Source organism: Melozone crissalis, unplaced genomic scaffold, assembly GCF_028551555.1.
Source record: "Melozone crissalis strain CALT ecotype California unplaced genomic scaffold, PUWL_Pcris_2 ptg000063l_1, whole genome shotgun sequence".
NCBI classification, from domain to species: domain Eukaryota; kingdom Metazoa; phylum Chordata; class Aves; order Passeriformes; family Passerellidae; genus Melozone; species Melozone crissalis.
In genome coordinates, this window is record NW_026535841.1 from 8,438,862 (window position 1) to 8,458,251 (window position 19,390).

The 19,390-nt window shown below is 42.3% G+C and overlaps 2 protein-coding genes and 1 non-coding gene across 4 annotated transcripts; 2 read left to right on the forward strand and 1 right to left on the reverse strand.

Moving 5' to 3' along the window:
• Window positions 1–489: 489 nt before the first annotated feature.
• TRMT2A (tRNA methyltransferase 2 homolog A) lies at window positions 490–7,340 on the reverse strand. The gene is made up of 11 exons (XM_054289076.1): window positions 6,760–7,340; window positions 5,949–6,057; window positions 5,283–5,464; window positions 4,267–4,381; window positions 3,894–4,009; window positions 3,223–3,334; window positions 2,649–2,771; window positions 2,279–2,354; window positions 1,670–1,786; window positions 1,393–1,489; window positions 490–1,064 (listed from the first exon to the last, which is right to left on the reverse strand). Exons 1-11 carry the CDS (start codon window positions 7,338–7,340, stop codon window positions 782–784), a joined length of 1,911 nt encoding a protein of 636 aa, XP_054145051.1. The 3' UTR covers window positions 490–781.
• Window positions 7,341–7,412: 72 nt separating this feature from the next.
• On the forward strand, window positions 7,413–18,073 carry RANBP1 (RAN binding protein 1). 2 transcript variants are annotated; one of them, XM_054289078.1, is made up of 6 exons: window positions 7,413–7,685; window positions 9,663–9,799; window positions 10,799–10,956; window positions 13,257–13,385; window positions 15,229–15,294; window positions 16,161–18,073. In XM_054289078.1, the coding sequence occupies exons 1-6, from the start codon at window positions 7,413–7,415 to the stop codon at window positions 16,283–16,285; spliced, it is 888 nt and encodes a 295-aa protein (XP_054145053.1). In that variant the 3' UTR covers window positions 16,286–18,073. The 2 variants fall into 2 exon arrangements, with proteins under 2 accessions (XP_054145053.1, XP_054145052.1); XM_054289077.1 differs by lacking the exon at window positions 7,413–7,685 and adding an exon at window positions 7,864–7,924.
• Window positions 15,372–15,503, forward strand: LOC128945377 (small nucleolar RNA SNORA77). Its single transcript, XR_008483872.1, has one exon. It is a non-coding gene; the product is annotated as a small nucleolar RNA SNORA77 (small nucleolar RNA).
• Window positions 18,074–19,390: the final 1,317 nt, after the last annotated feature.

A 19,390-nucleotide genomic window follows, 5' to 3' on the forward strand; every position in this document is an offset into this window, starting at 1 on the left:
GCAGTGAGTGCTGACTGGAGCATCTGCTGGAGCTCAGCTGCACTGGCAGTGCAGGGTAAGGTGCTGCTGTTGGCACAGTTCAGTTCTGGCTGTCAGTTCGCAGTGGTGAGGGCCTGCCTTGAGCAAAATCCTCTCAGCTTTAGCAGTATGGTTGAGGAAACTTGCAGCCTTTATTGTCTTGCTACAGTCTGAGAGTAAGACTGACTTCAATTGTGGCAAGTGTAGCATTTTTATTAGACTGAGTTTGTTACTTCCTAATATTTTGCAAGTAAATTATTTTTGAAAAGGTTAATCTTAACTTGCATACTGAAAAAACATGGCACAGTTTTGACAGGGGTCAGAGCATGATGAAATACTGACAGGTAGGTCCAGGTCCCTGTAGCAAGATCTGCTCTGGGAATTGGGGGTGTCTTTAGATAAATGTATGAATGTACCTAGGCAGGAAGGGAAAAGCAGGATTTGGGCTAATTGTATGAGGTAACATCCTGTCCCTGGAAGTGTTCAAGACCAGGCTGGATGGGGCTCTGAGCAGCCTGGCTGAGTGGAAGGTGTCCCTGCTCATGGCAAAGGGGTGGTTATCAGATAATCATTAAGGTCCCTTTCAACACAAACCCTTCTGGGAATCGATGATAACGAAACTTAATTCAAATTAGGGTGATGAAATAAGTTGGAAGCCTTGCAATTACTCTGTTGTACAGAGATTTATTACCTGCATGTTACAGAAGTGATGTTACCAATGCAGTTAAAAATCAGAAGTAGTTTCTATGAAGTCTCTGAGGAGTTAAGGTGAGCCCTCTCTTGGACTGCAGTCCCCATGGCCAGCAGCTGCCTGGCTCCCCTCGCTGTCCGGGTTGGTGCCATCCATGCCCTTGGTGCCACAGGCTGCTGCTGGGGTCTCAGTGGCAGCAGGTGCTGCTGCTGCAGAGCTGCCATTGGCGTATTCCACCCTCTCAAAGAAGATGAGCAGCTCACAGTGCCTGGTCTGAGGGAACAGATCCACGGCCATGGCTCGCACGGGCCGGAATGAGGCTCCTTTCACCCTGTTGGAAGGGGCCCGGCACAGGCTGGATGGGGAAGGGAAACAAGAGCAGGGAGAAATGAATTAATATTTTAGTGCACTGCTCATCCCTGCTGCTCTTCTCAGAGAGGTTTTCCTTCCCTGAGCCTCAATTCCATGGTGGGCTTACTCACTACCACCAGTATTTCCATTTTGACTCGTCTGTTGGGCAGTGCCATTCCCAGCCAGCTGCTGCAGCTGCCAGCTGTGTCTGGTGAAAGGTGAGCCTCAAGGAACATGGCTTGCAAATAAAAATCTAGCAATGATACCCCTCCCCAAAAAGCATTGTTTTCTTATCCCATTTAGTAAGTCAATTTAATGCAAGAAACACTCACTCCACAAAGTTATTCATTGCAGCTCTGGGATTGCAGGAGACATAGATGAGCTTCTTTAGATGTTCAGCTCTTCTCAGGGCAAGAATTACCTTGGAATCTAGATGATCAAAACCACAACAGCTGTTTACTGGCTCTGTGTGCAGGAAGAGCCCCACAGAAAAATGCCAGGTTATACTCAGCATGAACAAAACTGCAATGTTGCTCCAAGCTATACTTGAAGCTTCCATTTAATTTATCCCAATGGTGTTTTCTTGGCCTTAAACCCCTGTGAACTTACGCAGCCCTGCCCGTGGTGGATCTACAATCGTGATCAGGTTCTGAGGAGCTAAAACATTCATCAGGGAAGGAACAATATCTTCTGCCTTCCCACAGTAAAATTCAATATTATTCAGTTCTGTAAGAAAAAGAAAAGATGTTATCAGTGTACTTGTCTAGTTGAAGCAGGTTTCAGTTCTTTACCTTGGATATTAAGTTTTGATGCCTCAGAAACTCCAAATCGTTTTGTCTACCCAGTGTAATATAAACAATCACTGTTAACTTCAGACCATTCAAACAACAGTAATTTGAGCATCTTCCACTGTCTGGACTAAAGCAAAAGCCCACAAACACCAGCTATGTTATTGTTTTCTTTAGGAGGGTAGCTGTGGTTTCATCTCATTTTTACACTGAAATAAATGTTTTACTTTTCAATTTAAAAAAAAAACTGTTCAACTGAGAAATTGATCTCACGGGCTAACAAGGTGTTTGTTTCCAAGAGCGATTAAGTGTTTAAACGGGACAAGATCACTATCAACAACATGTAATTCCAGGCTGCTTAGATAAGGTAAAGAACTGGCTGCACCTACTCCTCACCAAACAAAAGCTTCAGCATTTCAGCTTCACTCACCATTAATCTGGGCATTTGCTTTGGCGTCCTGCACAGCTTCCTGACAGAGCTCAATTCCAATGACCTTCTTCACTCTCTGCAGAATCAAAGGGAAAAGTTCCCTCTGTGGTCTGTATGTGTGAATTTAACCATTTTTCATAACATCAGCAGTTAACAGGGACTTTAACTCCTCCTACCCAGCCTGCTCAACATAAGGGTGAGCTTTCATAAGGATGTGGTAAAGCAGCTGCAGGCAGCTCAATTACAAATTAATCAAAAAATTGAGATATAATCTGTTGCATTTCACATTCATTAGGTGTTTTCTTCCCTTCCAGCCATAGTTAAAAAACGAGTAAAAAGTAACTCCTATCCAGGAAGAGAAATTGCCAACCTTTGCTAAGGAAATCCCAATGGTTCCTGTCCCACAGCAGATGTCCAGCACGGTGCTCTCCTGGCTCAGTTGTGCCCACTCCTCAATGGCAGTGTACAACACTTCTGCAGCTTGGGTGTTCACCTGGGAAATTAAGGTTCCAATAGATCTACTTCTTCATAAACAGTAAATATGTTTTAATGAGTCTCAGTAAAGCATCAACAAATCATTATAAGCTAAAAACACATTCTAAAGTGTTGAAAGGGCAGAAATAAGTTTTGGAAAAGCAAACAAAGATCACTTATACAAGACTCTTGAACTGTATTACTGCATGTTCAGAGTTACAAAAGGCTGCCATTAAACAGAAGGAAAATTATAATGAACAAGTAAATAGGAAAAGTTGTCTTCAAGGTGCTCCCATCAAGCTTACAGTCATTCACTGCTTTTACAGCCAAACATAACACTGCTATTTAATCACACCAAGTATATAAAAGGTTAAATTTCTAGGTATGAAACATCTTGTTCCACAGCATTAGTCAAGCCCCAGACCATTCAAGCAGATCCAGTTAAATGAGCAGCTTCACATCATCCTTACCTGAAAAAATGCATGAGGAGAAATTCTAAATTTTAGGCCAAGGAGTTCTTCATATATGTACTTATCACCAGCCACATGCTCCAAAGGCAAATCTTCTAGATTGGGAGATTTCCTGGGGGTAGGGGAGGAATGGGAAGACAAAATAGAGGGGGAATCAAAACCAGAAAAAAGAAGACAAACATGTTTGCTACAATCTTTACCAAAGCTGTAATCATCCTAAAACCTGCAGTGCTACACCCTAAGCAGTGCCATTTATCATCTGCTCTTGGAGACTCCCCTTGGCCATTAATGTCTCAGAGTGTGCAAGGACCTCCACCATCTCTAGATGAAGATATGTGAGCCTTGTGCTCCATGGAGTATGGGAGATTGAAAAATTCACAGCAATAGGGAAGAAGTTACTTGATAAACACAAACATTCATCTACTGCAGTAAACACTTCTGTAGCTTGACAGGCAGCAATGGCCAGTGGGTTCACCCACTGAAACTCTTCCTGCCTTTACCCAGAGAATTGGAGATTTCAGGAGTCTCTTGTGGCAAAGGTGAGTAACTTAAAACAAATTAGTAACTGCTGCTGCTACTTCTATGAAGTAGATAAACAACGCTATGAAATTTGCAAACATCAAAAATCCAGACACCACCAAAATCCCCCAAAGCAAAGTCAACCCGCTCACCTCTGTCCCTCCTCCACAAAGTACAGGGAAGTAACACCACTGCTCTTTCCCATCCCTTCTGTGAAGTATTTTGCCAGAGAGATTTTCAGGTCAGCTAGCTCTTCTTTACTCAATTTCTAAAATTTTCATGTGAATGAAGGGAGAAAAATAATTTTAGTGACTTCAAGATATCATTTAGTGTATGCTTTACATAAGAATATTACTTGTTCATTTCCATGTATCAGATTAGTCTAAATAGAATTAGAGCAGCGCAGCAACTTAAACCACACCAAGTAATTCTTCTATTTCAGTTTTGCATGCACAATTCATAAAAGCCAGTTTAAGTGGTTCTAAAGCAGAGCCTGGGCTGCCCATCACCCATCAAGTGCAGTACCTGAGGGTTGAAGTAAGCAATGGCCATGATGTGGCCGTGGCGGCTGGTGCGCACCGTGAGCTGCTTCCAGTGCCCCTCGTAGGTTTCGGGGCTGTACACCGAGTAAGGAGTCGACCTGCAACGGGCACGAGCTCGGTCACTCACACTGAGAATTCCTTCTTTGTGTAACATTAAACAGTTCATTGAATCAAAAGAAGTGATGGAGAAAATGCTGAGTACAAAAAGAGGGTACATTCATTTGTCAAACAAGAAATTACTTCCAACTAAGGAAGACTGATGGACAGTGTCTCCTAAAGAAAAATAACCTGCCCTCCTTCACACAATCCTCTTGCTCGTTTTAACCCATGCAAAATTACAGAGGCAAGAGGCAGCTTCTCACTGAATTCAGACAATGACATAACTTTTTAGAATGCTTTCATTAGCTTCTCTGCTTCACAGCAAGTTCAAATCTTCCATCTTCATGATTCTTCTGAGGTTCCATTTTTGTGCATTTAACTGCTTTTTAGAGAATGCATCCTTTTTTCTAAAAAAGTACTCTTATTTAAATGTGCAGCTCTTGGGTTATTCCTTTCTGTAGGACGATGATTCCCATCCCAGAAAACAATGGACCTTGGTTAATTAATTCCTCCTTTCAGAAGTGTTTTTCTGAGTGCTTCTTTACAGTTAGTGGAAGAAGCTCCTGAGTAACACACACTTTTACTGCAGTAACACACACTTTTGCTGCAGTAACACACACTTTTACTGCAGTAACACACACTTTTACTGCAGACTTACACATCCCTTTGCTTGCAGTGAAGCTGGGTTCAGCTGGCACCTGACCCCAGCTGGGAGCAGCTGAGCAGGAGCAAGGGCAAAAGTCCCCATGATGCAGGCACAAGGCAGAAACAAAGAATTGCTAAAATTGAGACTGGTACATCTTAGATCTCAAAGCTCAGAACAAACATGAATTAAATTTATAAATATTTTTGATTAAGATATCAAAACCTTTATGGATAACTCATTTTACTTATGCTCACCTTATGTAGTCTTGGAAAGCTTTTACTACTTTTTTGGCAATAGCAGGAATGTGAATAGTATCAAATGGCTCCACTACAGCACATGTACCACCCTTATATTTGCCAAGACGACAACCCACAGTTTTGTCTTCTTGATTTACACCAATCCCAATCAAGAACTCACATTTGTTGCGATATTCGGTCTAGATTTAAAATAAAGTTATGTAAGATATTTACACAGCATTTATTTGTACATGCCAAGTTGCTCCTGGAAAAAATCCCATGTGGTTAAATGCATTTGAAAATGGACACAGGACATTGAGCTCACATGGACAATACTGATGGATTTTGATGTGTGTGAACTAACAGTAATAAAGAAAAGGTATTTGTAAATCTTGTTATTTAAAAAGCAAAACATTGCCTCTGTTGAGGAATGTATTAGCTTACAACAGAGGCTTGCAAAGACAGCATATTCATTTTAAAGTTATCATATCCAGTTATCAATTTCTCTGCTTCCTGTTAATATTTCCACATAGTATTTACATGAAACACAACAAAAATTCATCATTTATTACAAGACTAAGTCAAATACTCAGTTTGTCCAGTGTCTTCTCAAAACCAAATAATGAATGAACATAACCCTCAGCTCATTAACCCTGTTCCACACTTTACCTGAGATTACATTACCTGCAAGGGTGATGCTTTCACTCCCTCCACTGGGCAACATAATTTATTAAACTTCTGCTTCTGCAGGAACAACCAGGGTAATAAAGCTCGGTTATTATTTCCTATTTCCCTGCCGAAATCAGAAACAAAAAATGTAAAGCACACATTTAGAAATATTGAGGTCAAGAGTTGCACAAGACTTCTTCTCTGTAAAGGGCACAAAAAAGAACCAGATTATCACATGGAAGAGTGTTTCTTCCAGGTTTTTTTAACAGGCAAACCCTCTCCAACTTTGTAAGAGCTGTAACCTGAAAAAGTAAGGGTTAAATGTACTGCTTACATTATGCTTATGTACTGGATTTATCAACGTACCATGCATGATAATTAATGCCAGTTTTGTCGACGGCAAGATACAGAAGTGATACTTTGATCTTCAAAGACCAGGCATAAAATTTTGAGGAGATTTTAAAAGAGAAAATCCTAGTAGTAATTTGCCATCTCTACAGACTGATTCTCTCTTACACCATGTGACAATGCCATTTTTTTACGGGCACAAACATCCTTCTGCTTATGGAACAACAGATTTAAAACCAATTTCCCTTCACTAAGCAATTTTTTGAAGGTGACCAAGAACATCAATAGCAAGTTTTGTCAGATGGAACAGCTTTTAAGCTGCAGCATCGCAGATTATCTTGTAATTATTTTGACAGGGGATCCGAGTTTTGACCTACCTCTAACTCACTTCAGTTTAGAGGTATCAATTGCTGTGAATTTAGCTATATCCCATCACAAGGCCAAGTCTTGTACACATTACGTTACAAACAGGAATTACTTTGTCAGCTTCTGCAGCACTTGTTCGCACTCCTGCTTCTTCTGGGCCAGCTGCGCCTCGTAGGGCACGTTCCACAGCGGGGTCACCACGTCCGCGATCCGCTTGCTCAGGGGCTCCTCCCCGCAGGGAGCCGGACGCTTCGCCTCCCCCTGCTCCGAATCCTCCTCCTGCTTCCTCTTCTTGGCGATGGGGTCTGCCTTGGGCTTGGCCAGGCGCACGCTGAGGTGGCGGCTCTTCCAGAGCGCGCCGTGCAGCACCCGCATGGCCTTGTCCCGCTCCTCCTCGCTCTTGAACGTCACGAAGGCGAACGTCTGCTTCCCGAAGAGTTTTATCTTGTGAGGGTTGAGCCCGTACTTGGCAAGGAACTTTTTCACATCGTTAAACCCGATGTATTTGGGCAGGTTCTGTATCTCTACTTTATAAATCTCGGAGGTGAACAAGTCTCCCTTAATGTATCTGTACACGTCGGGGCTCTTCGCGGGGTCTTCCCCGGCCTGGCTGTCCGGCTCTGCCCCATCTCCAGCCTCCGCCACAGGAGCCGGGTCGCGGTCGGGGTCGCAGCGCTCGCCTTCCTCCGCCATGGTCCCGCCACCCCTCAGCCACCCCGCGCACCTCCCGGGGCGGGGCCGTACCCTCACGCACGGGCAGCTGCGATGAGAATGGCGGCAGAGGAACGATCTGGTTGTTTTTCAAGCGCTGTCCCTCAGCGCTGCCGCTCCTCGCGCCCGAAAGCACCCGCGGCCCTTAAACACAGCAAAAACAGCAGCTCACACATCACCCCTTCCCTCACGCGGGCGCCATCTTGGGCCGGGACGCGGGCCGTCGCCGCCATGGCGCGGGGGGTGATGGGAAAAGCGCCTGGGAAACGGGACAACAAAAACGCTTCTCGGGGGACGGAGGGGCCGCGCCGGCGGTCGGTACCGGGGGCCGGTGACAGGGCCGGTATCGGAACCGGTTCCGAGGACCCACGGGGGGATCGGTGTGACGGGGCCGGGGCGGGCGGTGCTCTGCCCGCGCCGGGGGCGGGGCTGAGGGGGAGCGGGCGTTTCCCATCGGGCGTTGCGGCGGCGCGGCGCGGGCTGCGGGAATGAGGTAAAGGCGGGCGGGGCGCGCGGCAGGAAGCGGCGAGCGGAGCGCGGCGAGCGGGCCCATGGCGGACACGGCGGTGAGGGGCGGCCGCGGGCCGGCGGCCGGGCCGGGAACGGCGCGGGGGCGAGGGCGGCACCGAGGGCCGGGGTGGGAGAGTAACGGAAACAGGTGGGGCCCGGGCGGGGGGAGCCGAGGTCGGGCAGGGCCCGCGGGGGGACGGACGCTGGGCCTGGCTGGGGGCTGGAGCGGCCGCGCCCGCCGGGCCTGGGCTTTGCGGCCGCTCCGGGCACGCGTGGCCGCTCGGGCCGGGCCCTGCACCCGCTTTGGCCGTTCCCCAGCATGAGGGAGCCCGGGCGAGCCGGGATCTTTCGGGTAGTCCCTCTCCCCCTTTCCCTCCTTTCTTCTCCCCCTCTTTCCGCCCCTCCCCGGGCCCGGGCCGGACCCCTCGTGCCGCACCAGTTGCTCACGTGCTTCTGTCGCGGCAGGGCGGGATCGTGTCGGGATAACGGGATCGCGTTCTCTGTGCCTGCTGCGATTGTGCATTTCTCATGGTCTGTGTGATTATTGCTCAGGCGCAGAAGGCGTGATGAATGACCATGCGGGATGTGCTACTTGCACACATGGATACAATGTATAAAAGTTTGGCTAACATTTCCTTTTTTTTGAGACAGATGTGACGTAATTCCTTTCTCGCTTTTTTTGCTGGAACGCTGGGGATATAATATTGGCGATAGCTTGTGTGACGTTGCTGACACAACTACATTTTATTTTGCATAATTTTTTACTTAATTTTCCCTTGCCCCCCTCTTTTTTCTCTTGTTTACTATTTAGTAAAAATAGACTGCTTTATTTCTGTTGCTTTATGCACACGTGGTGTATACCTACTCTGTGAAGGACATTGTGAATGGAGCCTGTACAAGTGGACTCTTCCATTTGTAAAGTAAAAATATTATTTAAATGTCTTGTACGTGAAGACTGTTTTTCCTTTCTGTTGCTTCAGCAACACCAAAAATCCCCAAACACAGATCAGTTCCCTAGACCTGAGATAGCTGTTCTGTGGCTTTGTTAAACTTGCATATGAATCTCCCTCCCAGGCTTGTGTTCTGAGTGCTCTTAGCAGTCCATATGTATGAAGTACTAGAGATGTTTGTCGTTTACCTGCTAGTCACGGTAGTAAAAACCATTCTTAAGCTTAATGAATGCTCTGACAGATTCCTAAACAACTTAAATAGGAAGGATTATTTTGGCCATTTACCTGTAACCTAAAGTTCCTTGAGGAGTCTAAAAGCAAGAAATGTAAATTACTTTATGAGCTGTGCCTCAAAGAATCTTTGTTTGTGTTGACTGTGGGTGATTCTAATACATAAGACAGAATGGTGAACTGGGGATGCAATATGTCCCTTAAGCTGGGTTAGGTGGATGTTGTGTGGGTTTTTTCCTAATTTTCCCATTAACAATGGGTCATTAGGCACTCAGAAATAGTAGGGTGTTGGTAGCATAAAACACATTACATAGGAAAAACTGTTGATGAAATTGTTTTTCCATAACCCAGAGCTATTACTCCAAGGCCAAGCCTCTGCACAATTCATGAGTGGTAGGATTAAAACACCCAGCACTGCATGAGCACCCTTTTGTTTCTTAGTGTGCCTGTATGTTGACTTGGAAGTCATTTGTTTTCAGGTGTAATCATATTTCTTTATTTTATTGGTTATTACAGTTATTAAGATCTAATTGCTGAAAAGTTTGAAACACAGATGTGAGTACTTCATGGTTGGGGTACATAGCAAGTTTGTGTTTTCTTTTTTTCTCCTCAGGAGGCACACGAGGATCATGATACTTCTGCTGAGAATGCAGATGACTCTAACCATGATCCTCAGTTTGAGCCTATAGTTTCCCTTCCAGAGCAAGAAATAAAAACTCTGGAGGAGGATGAGGAAGAGCTCTTTAAGATGTGAGTAGAATACTTTTCACTATTATCTGACTTTCATTAGGCTTAAACTTGGCAGTGTTTATAAAAAGTGCAGAACTTGCAGCAATCTCTGTGTGAAGGCTGCCTTGGTTGGTCTGCACTGTGATGGCAGAGATTGAGTGGGGGGTCATTGATGTTGCCCCAAGAAAATGAAGTCTGGAACCACAGAAGGGAGCTGATAATGTGAATCTGGCTTTAGCATTGTTTGCATGAAAGAAGACAACAACTGAAATAATAATTATTGAAATTGTGATCACAGAATGTGAAACAAGTGTCTTGGGAGGAAGGAAATGAGATGTATGTGGTGTTACTGCCATGCATCCCTGGGTAAAGGGTGATGTACAAGGTGCTGAAATAATAAAAGCAACAGCTGCGGTTTTGGGGCATTTGTGGCAGTTCCTGTCTGTTGTCTTCAACACAGTTTATCCTTAGATTATGCTTATTGTCAAATCAGGATGGCTTGATCTGCCTGAAGAAAAATGTAGTCTTAGGGCTTAAGGATTTTGAATTTAATCCCTGATGTGCTGGCTTGAAATAGGTTTAAAAAATTATGCTTTTGCTTAATCACAGAGTGGTTTTGCTCATCTGGAAGAGAGATTTCAGTTCTCCTTGTACAGGTTCTGATAATAACTGAAGTGATGGTCAGTTTCTGACAGGTAGTGTGGTGAACTCTGGCTATGGAAAAACCTGTTAATTAGTTACCCGAGTTTAAAAGTTTGCCTACACCAAATATGTTTATCATCCCCTAACAGTGTCCAGAACCTGTTGAATTTTAGTACAGTTATTACATAATTCCTAATATTTTATTATTCAATTTTAATTTATCATATCAGTTTCTGAATGTGTATTTTGAAGCAGAACAGGGGATCTTATTAAAGGAATTGTTTCCTTTTTGTGTGTGGCTTTTAAAAAGAACTGTGCTCTTTGGTCAGGTGTGATATTTTAATACCTGCAGGCTAATTACATTTTCTGTTCTCCCAGGCGAGCGAAGCTCTTCAGGTTTGCATCAGAGAATGACCTTCCAGAGTGGAAAGAGCGGGGAACTGGTGATGTGAAACTCCTGAAGCACAAGGAGAAGGGAACCATTCGCCTCCTCATGAGGAGGGATAAAACCCTAAAAATCTGTGCAAACCATTACAGTATGTTATACATTTCTATAATTATTCTTGATTTAAAAAATAAGCTTGTGGAATTGAAGTGTGGTTGTTTCTTGCTCTTCATACAAGGCTTCAGGCATCAAAACCCATGAGGGGTTATTTTTATTAAGGGAAGGAAGCTGGAGGTTTTTTCTTTAAGAGTCTGATAGTGCTGTAGGACTAACAAAAGTCACTTGAAAATTTAACTATGATAGACAGGCATTATGTGGTTGCTTCCAGTGTGTGTGTGTGTGTACTTTATTTTAATGATTAATATAGTGTAGAACATGTAGGCCTTAATACTGCTCAAAATAAGAATTAATATTATCAAAATAATAGCATACATTAAATGTATGCTAGCTCACTTTTGTAAGAGTGAGAGAAACCATGATGTAATCATTTACTACTTTGACCTAAATGTCTGAATTTCCAAAACCAATCCTTAACTATCAGAAAACAGAGACTGAGGTGCTAAGCAAATCTGAGTCTGCTTTTCTCTGCTTGTGAAATAAACTGAAATGAATGTGTTATATTGGGCTGACTCATTCAAAAAAGAATCCTCTTTGAATTATAAAAAAAAAAATTAAAGAGCAAGACAGACTTGAAAGTCGGCACAACTTGCAACAAATAGACCAGTTTGTGATACTTTGCTTGCTTTGCTGATATTCAGATGTTTATATGAGGAATCTATAGTGTTCTGTGGAAATAAACTACATTTAGCTAATTTGAAATAAGAAATAGCTTAATGCCACCAACCAGCAGGAATAAACCTTTTGTTTAGGGAAATAAATGTTGCACATAGGAAAACAGAATTGATGAATTTATAGTATTTATGTCAAAAGTTGTATAGGTGTTTTTCCTGGAAAAGCTTCTCTCCATATAGATTTGTTTATTGAATTTATGCTGACTCACAGTCAGACAAAAGAACTCTTTTCATTTTTGCAAAGCATTAAATGGAGCAAAATGTAGTTTGATCTCTAGATGTTAAAAATGCAGGGAAGGGAGTAGACTTTTCAGATTTTCCTGAACTAGACAGGGCTCAAGGAGAAAAAAGCCCTGCTTAGACTTTGCATGTCTGTAATGTAAAAAGTCTTAAAGTACTGTGGGAAGTAACATTTCAACTTCTCCAGTCAGTCAGGTGAGGTAATTGTAGTGTGTTGGAGGGACAGGGCCCCATTAACTGGGAGGGAGAAAATAGATTGAAAAGGCAATGTGTACATTTTGCAGCACCACAGAATCCTGTAATTTCTTGTAGTACAGCTTTAAACTGATGGGAGTGGTAATTAGCCTGATGACTAATGGAAGGAAAAATGCTTTTTAAAATGAATTTTGGTAGAAGAAGAATGAGTGTTGTTTGTCTGGATACCTTTTCCTTCTAAATCATTTGTCTGTACTGCAGAGCTGTGCTCAGTGCCTGCATCTCTTTGTATCACAATCATCTGTTTTAAGCAAAAATTGAATCCAACTCTTTTTCCTAACAGCGGTGAATCCAGCATCCTCTCAAACAGTAATGGCTTTGCATAATTTTATTTGACAATGTAAGGAAAAATATATGAACATCACTGTCTTGTATTCATCCCAAAGTAATTCTGTGTCAAGTGCTTTATGTAACCATCACAGCCTGTTTTCACTGAGATTTATGGAGGCTGGTGTGGAAAACATTTGCTGTTGTGCTCTGTACATCTTTGAATATTGGAATATGAATCCCAATATTACCAGGTATATTGTGCCGGGGCCAGTCTGACCCTTGCTGCTGGGCCAAAGGCAGCAGCTGTGGTGTATCACCCCAGAGACACCTTTAGCTTGCTGGTGGTTGCAGCTGGGCACTGAACAAGTCCAGACTTGGTAGGAACTCTGTTTACCTCAGGAGGAAGGCTTCAGGCGATGGTGAAGACAAAGGAGATGGATTCTGGTGGAGGGTTAATATCCAGAGCTTTATTCCATGGTCACACAGGTCTGAATCTTGGCAACAGCTCCAACAGAATCCCGACCACATGGTCTGATTCACCTTTTTAGCTCCCGGGGGAGGGGAGGGGACAGGTGAGCCACCAACCAGGTGGGAGGGGCGGGGTCTCAGGGGAGGATGACACCCAGACAGGCCAATGACCTCTGGGCCTGAGGGGCATCCTTTGAAAGTGAGGAACCACACGAGCCTTGCTGGAATGTTAAAACTGATTGACAGCCCAGCAGGGGGCGAGATGGGGAAGGGGAAGAGGGGTATTGGCACACCTGGGGAAGGGACCTGGAAGTTTTTAAAAGACGCTGTTACAACACACTGCAACATTTGAATGCTTTTGTTTCAGTCACACCCCTAATGGAGCTGAAGCCCAACGCTGGGAGCGACCGGGCGTGGGTGTGGAACACACACGCGGACTTTGCAGACGAGTGCCCCAAGCCCGAACTTCTGGCAATCCGGTTCCTAAACGCAGAGAGTGAGTGCCTGCCACTGAGCTCACGCTGACTGTAACCTGGGATGGTGCCCTGCTTGTCTAAAGGCTGCTCTAAACCATTGCTGGAGATGTGCTGTATCTCACCCCTGCATGGCAGTGTTAGCTAATTCATTCTTTATCTGAGAGAAGTCTGTTCATCACTTAACCTTATCTGTTGACAAACAGTGTAGTAATTAGGTCTGTAGTAATATTTGTGCATTTTCTGCCCTAGGCACTTTCTTAACCTAAGCCATTTCATGTAAGTGCTGTGCCAATTAGAATAAAACTACAGGCAGTTAAGAGACTCACATAAAGCTTACTTTCATGTAATTCATGTTCTCAGTTGTAGTTAAGATTAGATTTTTGCATTAGAAACAAGGAAATCCTGACCTGATATTTCTGGCACATCTGCATTAGCAGAATATCTGGGTTGGTTTTTCTTTTTTTAATGAAGTATGTAGTATCTTTTGTTTTGATTAAATGGAACCCTCAATGCAAAGTGCAAGTCAGACCCATCATACTAGTTGGTGGGTTTTTCTGGAGTGACTACAATGAGTACCAGAAAAGTAACTCTAATAATGGATCAGCTAGGATTAAATCAAAGAAGTGTTTGGAGGCAGAGGGAATTTATGTTGTATTGTTTTGTTGTTGGGTTGGATTTTTTTTTAAAGGAGCAAAATGAAAGTGTTGCATTTCTTGCTTTACAGTTTGCCACACAAGTTTAGTGTGGTAACCTCCTTTTCTCCTTACATACTCAATGAATCATAAAAGTGGTTAAGTATTTTAAAGCTTGATGGTCTACCTGCTTAGTGCTTGCTTCATGATCAAGTAGGAAGTGAGGGGCAACTATTTGCTAATCTCTAAGAAGTCTTTCTCTCTTTCTGGTAGAGGCTGTTCAGCTTATTGAATGTTCTGTCTTGAGGGAATAGTCCTTCCCTCCTGTTTGCCCTTTGCAGCACTGACTAAGCAGATGTCAGGTGAACAGACCCAGATTTGTCCTTCAGGTGTCTCTGCTGTTTGAGGTGCTGGAAAAGGAATCGATACAAACACTTCCCGGGCTGGTTACTAAGTGTCTTCAGAATTCCTGTGGGCAACAGTGACCTCCTGTGGTCAGCCAGACCAGCCTGGGATGCCAGGCTGGTACTGCCTTGCTCATTGTGGTGACAGGAAGCTCCTTGCCCAGGCCCTTTTTGCTTGTATTACTTGTGTAGAGACATTATTGGGATTTGATCAGCTGCTTGCAATGGTTGTTGACTCGAGTGGTGGCTTAGACCAGAAGGTCATGAAGATTATGCATTGCTGGCTCTTGCAGTGAGGAGTAGCCCTCAGGTACAGAGTATGAATGCTGTGCTGGTGACACAGGCATTATCTTCCTAGTGAAACAGGCATTCTCTTCCTTTGCTGATGCTCAGAACCCCCAGTTATGGTCAGCTTGTGGAAGACTCTTAAGGTGTAACACAGCTGGCAAGGATTGCAGTTCAAAGCTAATCTTCAGGCTTTTGCATATAGTTGTATTAGCAGTCTCTGACATCATATTCCTATTCCTTTAGGCTACAGACAGCTGGGAGTTGCAATAACTACAAAACAGCTCCTGCTGGCATTACATTTTGAATATTTTGCAAAATAAGTTGCTTTAGTAGACATGCTGAAGAAGATGAATTGCTTTTGCAAAAAGATGTGATTGAAGAATTTTGCATCTTGTATGATTTACTAGATTACTTCATAAGTCCCTACAAATTTGGTTTACACAAATTTTCCCCTAGGGTATCTTTCTTCAAGATTAGAAGTACTCAATGTTGTGAGGCAGTAAAAGTAATGAAAAAATATTTTATCTTCACTGAAACAGATGCACAGAAATTCAAGGCAAAATTTGAAGAATGCAGGAATGAAGTAGGCAAGACAACAAAGAAAGGTAAGGTGCTCTCAGTGTACTTGGTGCCATTTCTGAGCTGTGTGAGTGGTTCCAGTAGCCTGGAGTGTTGTGTTCCAGCAGACTCACTCTGTGCTGAACTGCAGCCTTCAGTTCAGGTGCTTTTCTGTCTGCAAGAGTAAGAGCTGACAGGAGTGACGATGGCCTTCCTTCCTGTGGAAGGCTGTTACAGTTGCTGTTGGGACATTTTGCTGTTGGGCTGCTTTGGAATGACTGTCAAGGAAATATTTATGGCTTATAGTAAACAAATGAGCTGTGAACACTGCAACCACAGTGCTCTTTCTTCCTTCCAGGTCCCTTCCCCAAGTTTTGCAAATTATAATCATGCAAGTATAATATTTAATGTTTTTCATAGTTGTTAGTGTGTGTGAGATTGTTCACAAGTCTAACAGATTATTGCACCTCCCTTTAGAATTGCCTTTGTGATGAGCTATGTCACCATGTAAAAAAAATAAACATTTCTGTCTTCCTTAAGTACAGACTAACAGTGGTCTGCAGTCAGCATTCTTCAAGATATTTAGATTGGAGTTTTCCAGTCATAGGAATTCCTATGCCCCAATTTCAAACTGGGGAACTTGACTTTGGTTTTTTTGTTAAGATGCCAAGAAACAAAGGGTTTGTCTGGATACTTTATTGGTAGCAGCACAGCTGGCCAGATGCTACACATTCTTCAGTCCCTGTGTAGTGATTAATGTACATGAGTGGTGTTTCTTGAAATCTGACATCTGAAGTAATTACCAGAGGAAAAGAAATGGAATGAGTCACTCCAGTGGTCAGTGAAGAATATCTTTATTTTTGTCCAATCCATTACTGCTTGTATGTAATACCTTTCCTAACCAATCTTTTAGCAGGCACAGACAAAAATGATAGTGCTGATAAAGTTGCTGAAAAACTAGAAGAGCTTTCTGTAAAGGAAGAGAGCAAAGAATCTGAGAAGAAAGAGACCAAGGAAAAAACTGAAGAAAAGCAATAAAATCATCCTGGGCCTTGCAGTTTTTCCTTTACTTTTTTATTTCTCTTATTTTTTTTTCTTTTTTCTTTGTTTTGGTTATTTTTTTCATTTTTACAAGGGACTTTATATGGAACTGCATTCAACATTCACATTGTTTTTTCTAGGCTTTTGCCCTTTGGAAGGTGTCTTCAGAAAAATTCATTCCCCAGTCATGAAAATGTACTGTGCTAACTTTCTTTTCCATAGTGGAAACACTTATTTACAGTTATCCAAAAGAGTGAATAAAACAAACTTGAAAACAGCATCAGGGGACAGAACTGAGTTTTCTGTATACTGTAAAGGCTTATGAATACACTTGTTTAATTGAGCTACATATCATCATTCCTGTGGATTAAGTAGGTTAATAGACTTTGTCAGCAGGGAAGATTAAGATTGCATTTGTGTTTCTTATTTGGCTTCTAAATTGTAATCTAACAGACCTTTCACACCTGCTGCTGTGTGTACTGAGCAGGGAATGTGCCTGTGCTTCTTGAAATGCAGCAGACTTCTGGAATCAGGCAATAAGAGCATTCCTGGCACACTGCTGCTGCTGATCCCTCAGAAAATAAAGGTGATGGTGAAAGATCCATGGTGAAAATAAAGGTGGGGGACAAAATTTCTTGTGCCAGATTTGAGAAGCGTTTTCTTCTCACAAAATGAAATTTGTGCTTCCCCCCCCTGCCCCAAATTTTGATTTTAGCAGAAAGCTCCTGCTGTTGTCCCAGATCTTCCATGGTGCTGCTTGCTGACTGAAGGCAGCTGCAGCAGCCTGTTGTGCTGAGGGCTGTGCAAAGGAATCTGAGCTGTTTGAGTACCTTCCTGAGAGATCCCCCTTGCCAGTATATTGTTGTAGTCTCAAGAATGTACAGGTCTAAAATGTGTAAGCTTTTTTCCCAGGGCTTTGGAGCTTGTGTTTTTACAAACTGGAGGAGTTTTGAACTTCTCAGATGTTTGCTAGGGAGGCTGTCCTTGGAGAGCAGCAGGCTGGAATTCACTTTGGAACAGTTAATTATGGTGCACATGCTTTGAGGGACACCCTCCTTGCCAGAATAGGCAAATTGGTCAAATCTCTTCCTTGCAAATATTTTTTGTTTATCCAATTTCAAATTAATGTTAGAGAGTAAGAAAATAAACTATAGTAAGCAATAAAATCAACACAATTAAGTCTGGTAGATAAATTGAATTTTGTTGTTTAACACTAATACAAGGATTGTGTTAGGAATAGAGATGAAAGTTTAAATAGTTTCCAAAATAATTATGAAAAGTGTACAAACCTTGCTGAACTGTAAGACTGAATGATGTTAACATGGGATAGCAAGACCTTTTTGTCTTCATGAAGAGGTTTTTAACTCAGTCAGGTTCTGCAGTCTGCCTAAGAAAAATATATTTTTAAAAAATAAATCATGTCTTTCTTAGCACTGCCTTTTGATGCTACAGTGAATGAGTCTTAAATCTGGAACTGTAATTAAGGTACTCACTTCATTCAAACAAAATAATTCCTTTGGTGTTTTGCACGTTCCCCTTCAACTACAGCAGATATCAAAAGTCTGTTAATTAACAGAGATGGTTGAAAGGCAAAAATAAAATGCTCTTTAGTGTTTCTGGTTTGGAAGTAACAAGACAAAGCTATTTTGAAGTATTTAACATTTGAATGTAAAAGCCAAATCTTTTATCCATGAATCACTGTAAATGATCTGATAATGTCAAACTGTGTCTAAATTGATAGAAATGACTTAAAAATTTCAAAATAAACTTAAATTTTCATTTAAAGGATTTGCTTTTTATTTTGAGAACTTACTGGGAATGCATTTTTAGTCTGCAGGGGTAAAGTGATGAAGGCAGCAAAATGGGTGAGTTGCATTTCACTGTCAAACATTGCACAAAAGGGAGGGGGCAGCACCTGAATGGTTTAATTTGTCTTAATATTAGTTATTGATGACTCCTGCTTAATGTTATTACCCTTTCTTCTTCCCCTCTTGCTTCAGCATGCTTGAATGACTTCAAGACATTTCCATTCTTGTTTAGGTTTAACTGATCTGTGTTTACAGTTCCTGGATTGCAACAATCCTTGCAAGTCTTCAGTCTCAGAGAGCAAAGTTAAGAGAGAGCACTCAGTAAAATAATTTCTCTGGTAACATTTGGCTGAAGAATGTTTTAGTCCTCTAAACTAAAGGATGGTAACTCCATGTTCTGGTCACTTTAGCTGTTCTACACATTAAAAAGCAGTAAGTATTTTTAAAGTTATCTCAGTGGAATAAGGCTTGTTTTGGGCTAGTCACTGTAATGATTTAACTTGCCTATAGGTAGACTGCCAAGTGAAGATTTTTTTAAAAGTCATTCATTTTTTATAAAGAAGGAAAATACAACAGTGCTAATAAAGCATTGTTGGGTGCTAAAGTCTGCAATTCATACAAATTTTCTGCTTGCTTCAGGTTTAGAAAGATGCTATATAGCCAGGCTTAGTGATCCAGTCTTTGGTGGCACAAATGGTTTTGTGTGTATGTGCTGAATGGATGAATGTCTGAAGACTCCTGAGTGATAAATTCAACTTTAAAATTGTTACATTTTGACAAGCATCAAAATAGTATCTATTTAACAGCAAGTTCAGGTCTTAAAGAAGTCTACTTACAGAAAATAATTCAAACTAGTTCCCTCTAGATCTCATGTTAATTATTTTGAAGACTACACTAATCTGTTGGGGGGTTTTCTCCAGGAATAAGTTTTCTAAATGTCTTATTCAGAGATGGCAAACACTCCCAATTTGTTGTGTTTTCAACACTAAATGTTGATCTTCCCCCCCCCCCCCCCAATAAGGTAGTTTGTATCAAATGCAAGTTCTCAGTGATACCAAAACATCAGAAAATTAAAATTATTCTCACCACTATGCAGATAGGAGAATGTTGTAAATTCTTAATTTTGATGCTCGAGGCATACCTGTATGTAAAGGGAAATAATGAGTGTGAGTAGTTCTTTGGGTTTTGTTGATACTGTTGTCACCAGTTTGAGTGTTGTCCTCTGGTGGATGCTGTGTGTGGCTCACAGAGTTGTGCTGAACTCTGATGTCCCTCAGCAGTGCTGGGCCTTGAG

Bases quoted from the DNA above. Each gene is read 5' to 3' on its own strand.
- TRMT2A (XM_054289076.1), bottom strand. From the start codon at position 7,340: ATGGCGGAGGAAGGCGAGCGCTGCGACCCCGACCGCGACCCGGCTCCT. The intron at 4,382-5,282 runs GTGAGCATAAGT...TGCCCGTTGCAG, and splicing joins GCTTTCCAAGACTACATAAG to GTCGACTCCTTACTCGGTGT. The intron at 1,787-2,278 runs GTGAGTGAAGCT...TTTTTCTTACAG, and splicing joins AGCAAATGCCCAGATTAATG to AACTGAATAATATTGAATTT.
- RANBP1 (XM_054289078.1), top strand. From the start codon at position 7,413: ATGAGAATGGCGGCAGAGGAACGATCTGGTTGTTTTTCAAGCGCTGTC. The intron at 10,957-13,256 runs GTATGTTATACA...CTTTTGTTTCAG, and splicing joins AATCTGTGCAAACCATTACA to TCACACCCCTAATGGAGCTG. The intron at 15,295-16,160 runs GTAAGGTGCTCT...CCAATCTTTTAG, and splicing joins AGGCAAGACAACAAAGAAAG to CAGGCACAGACAAAAATGAT.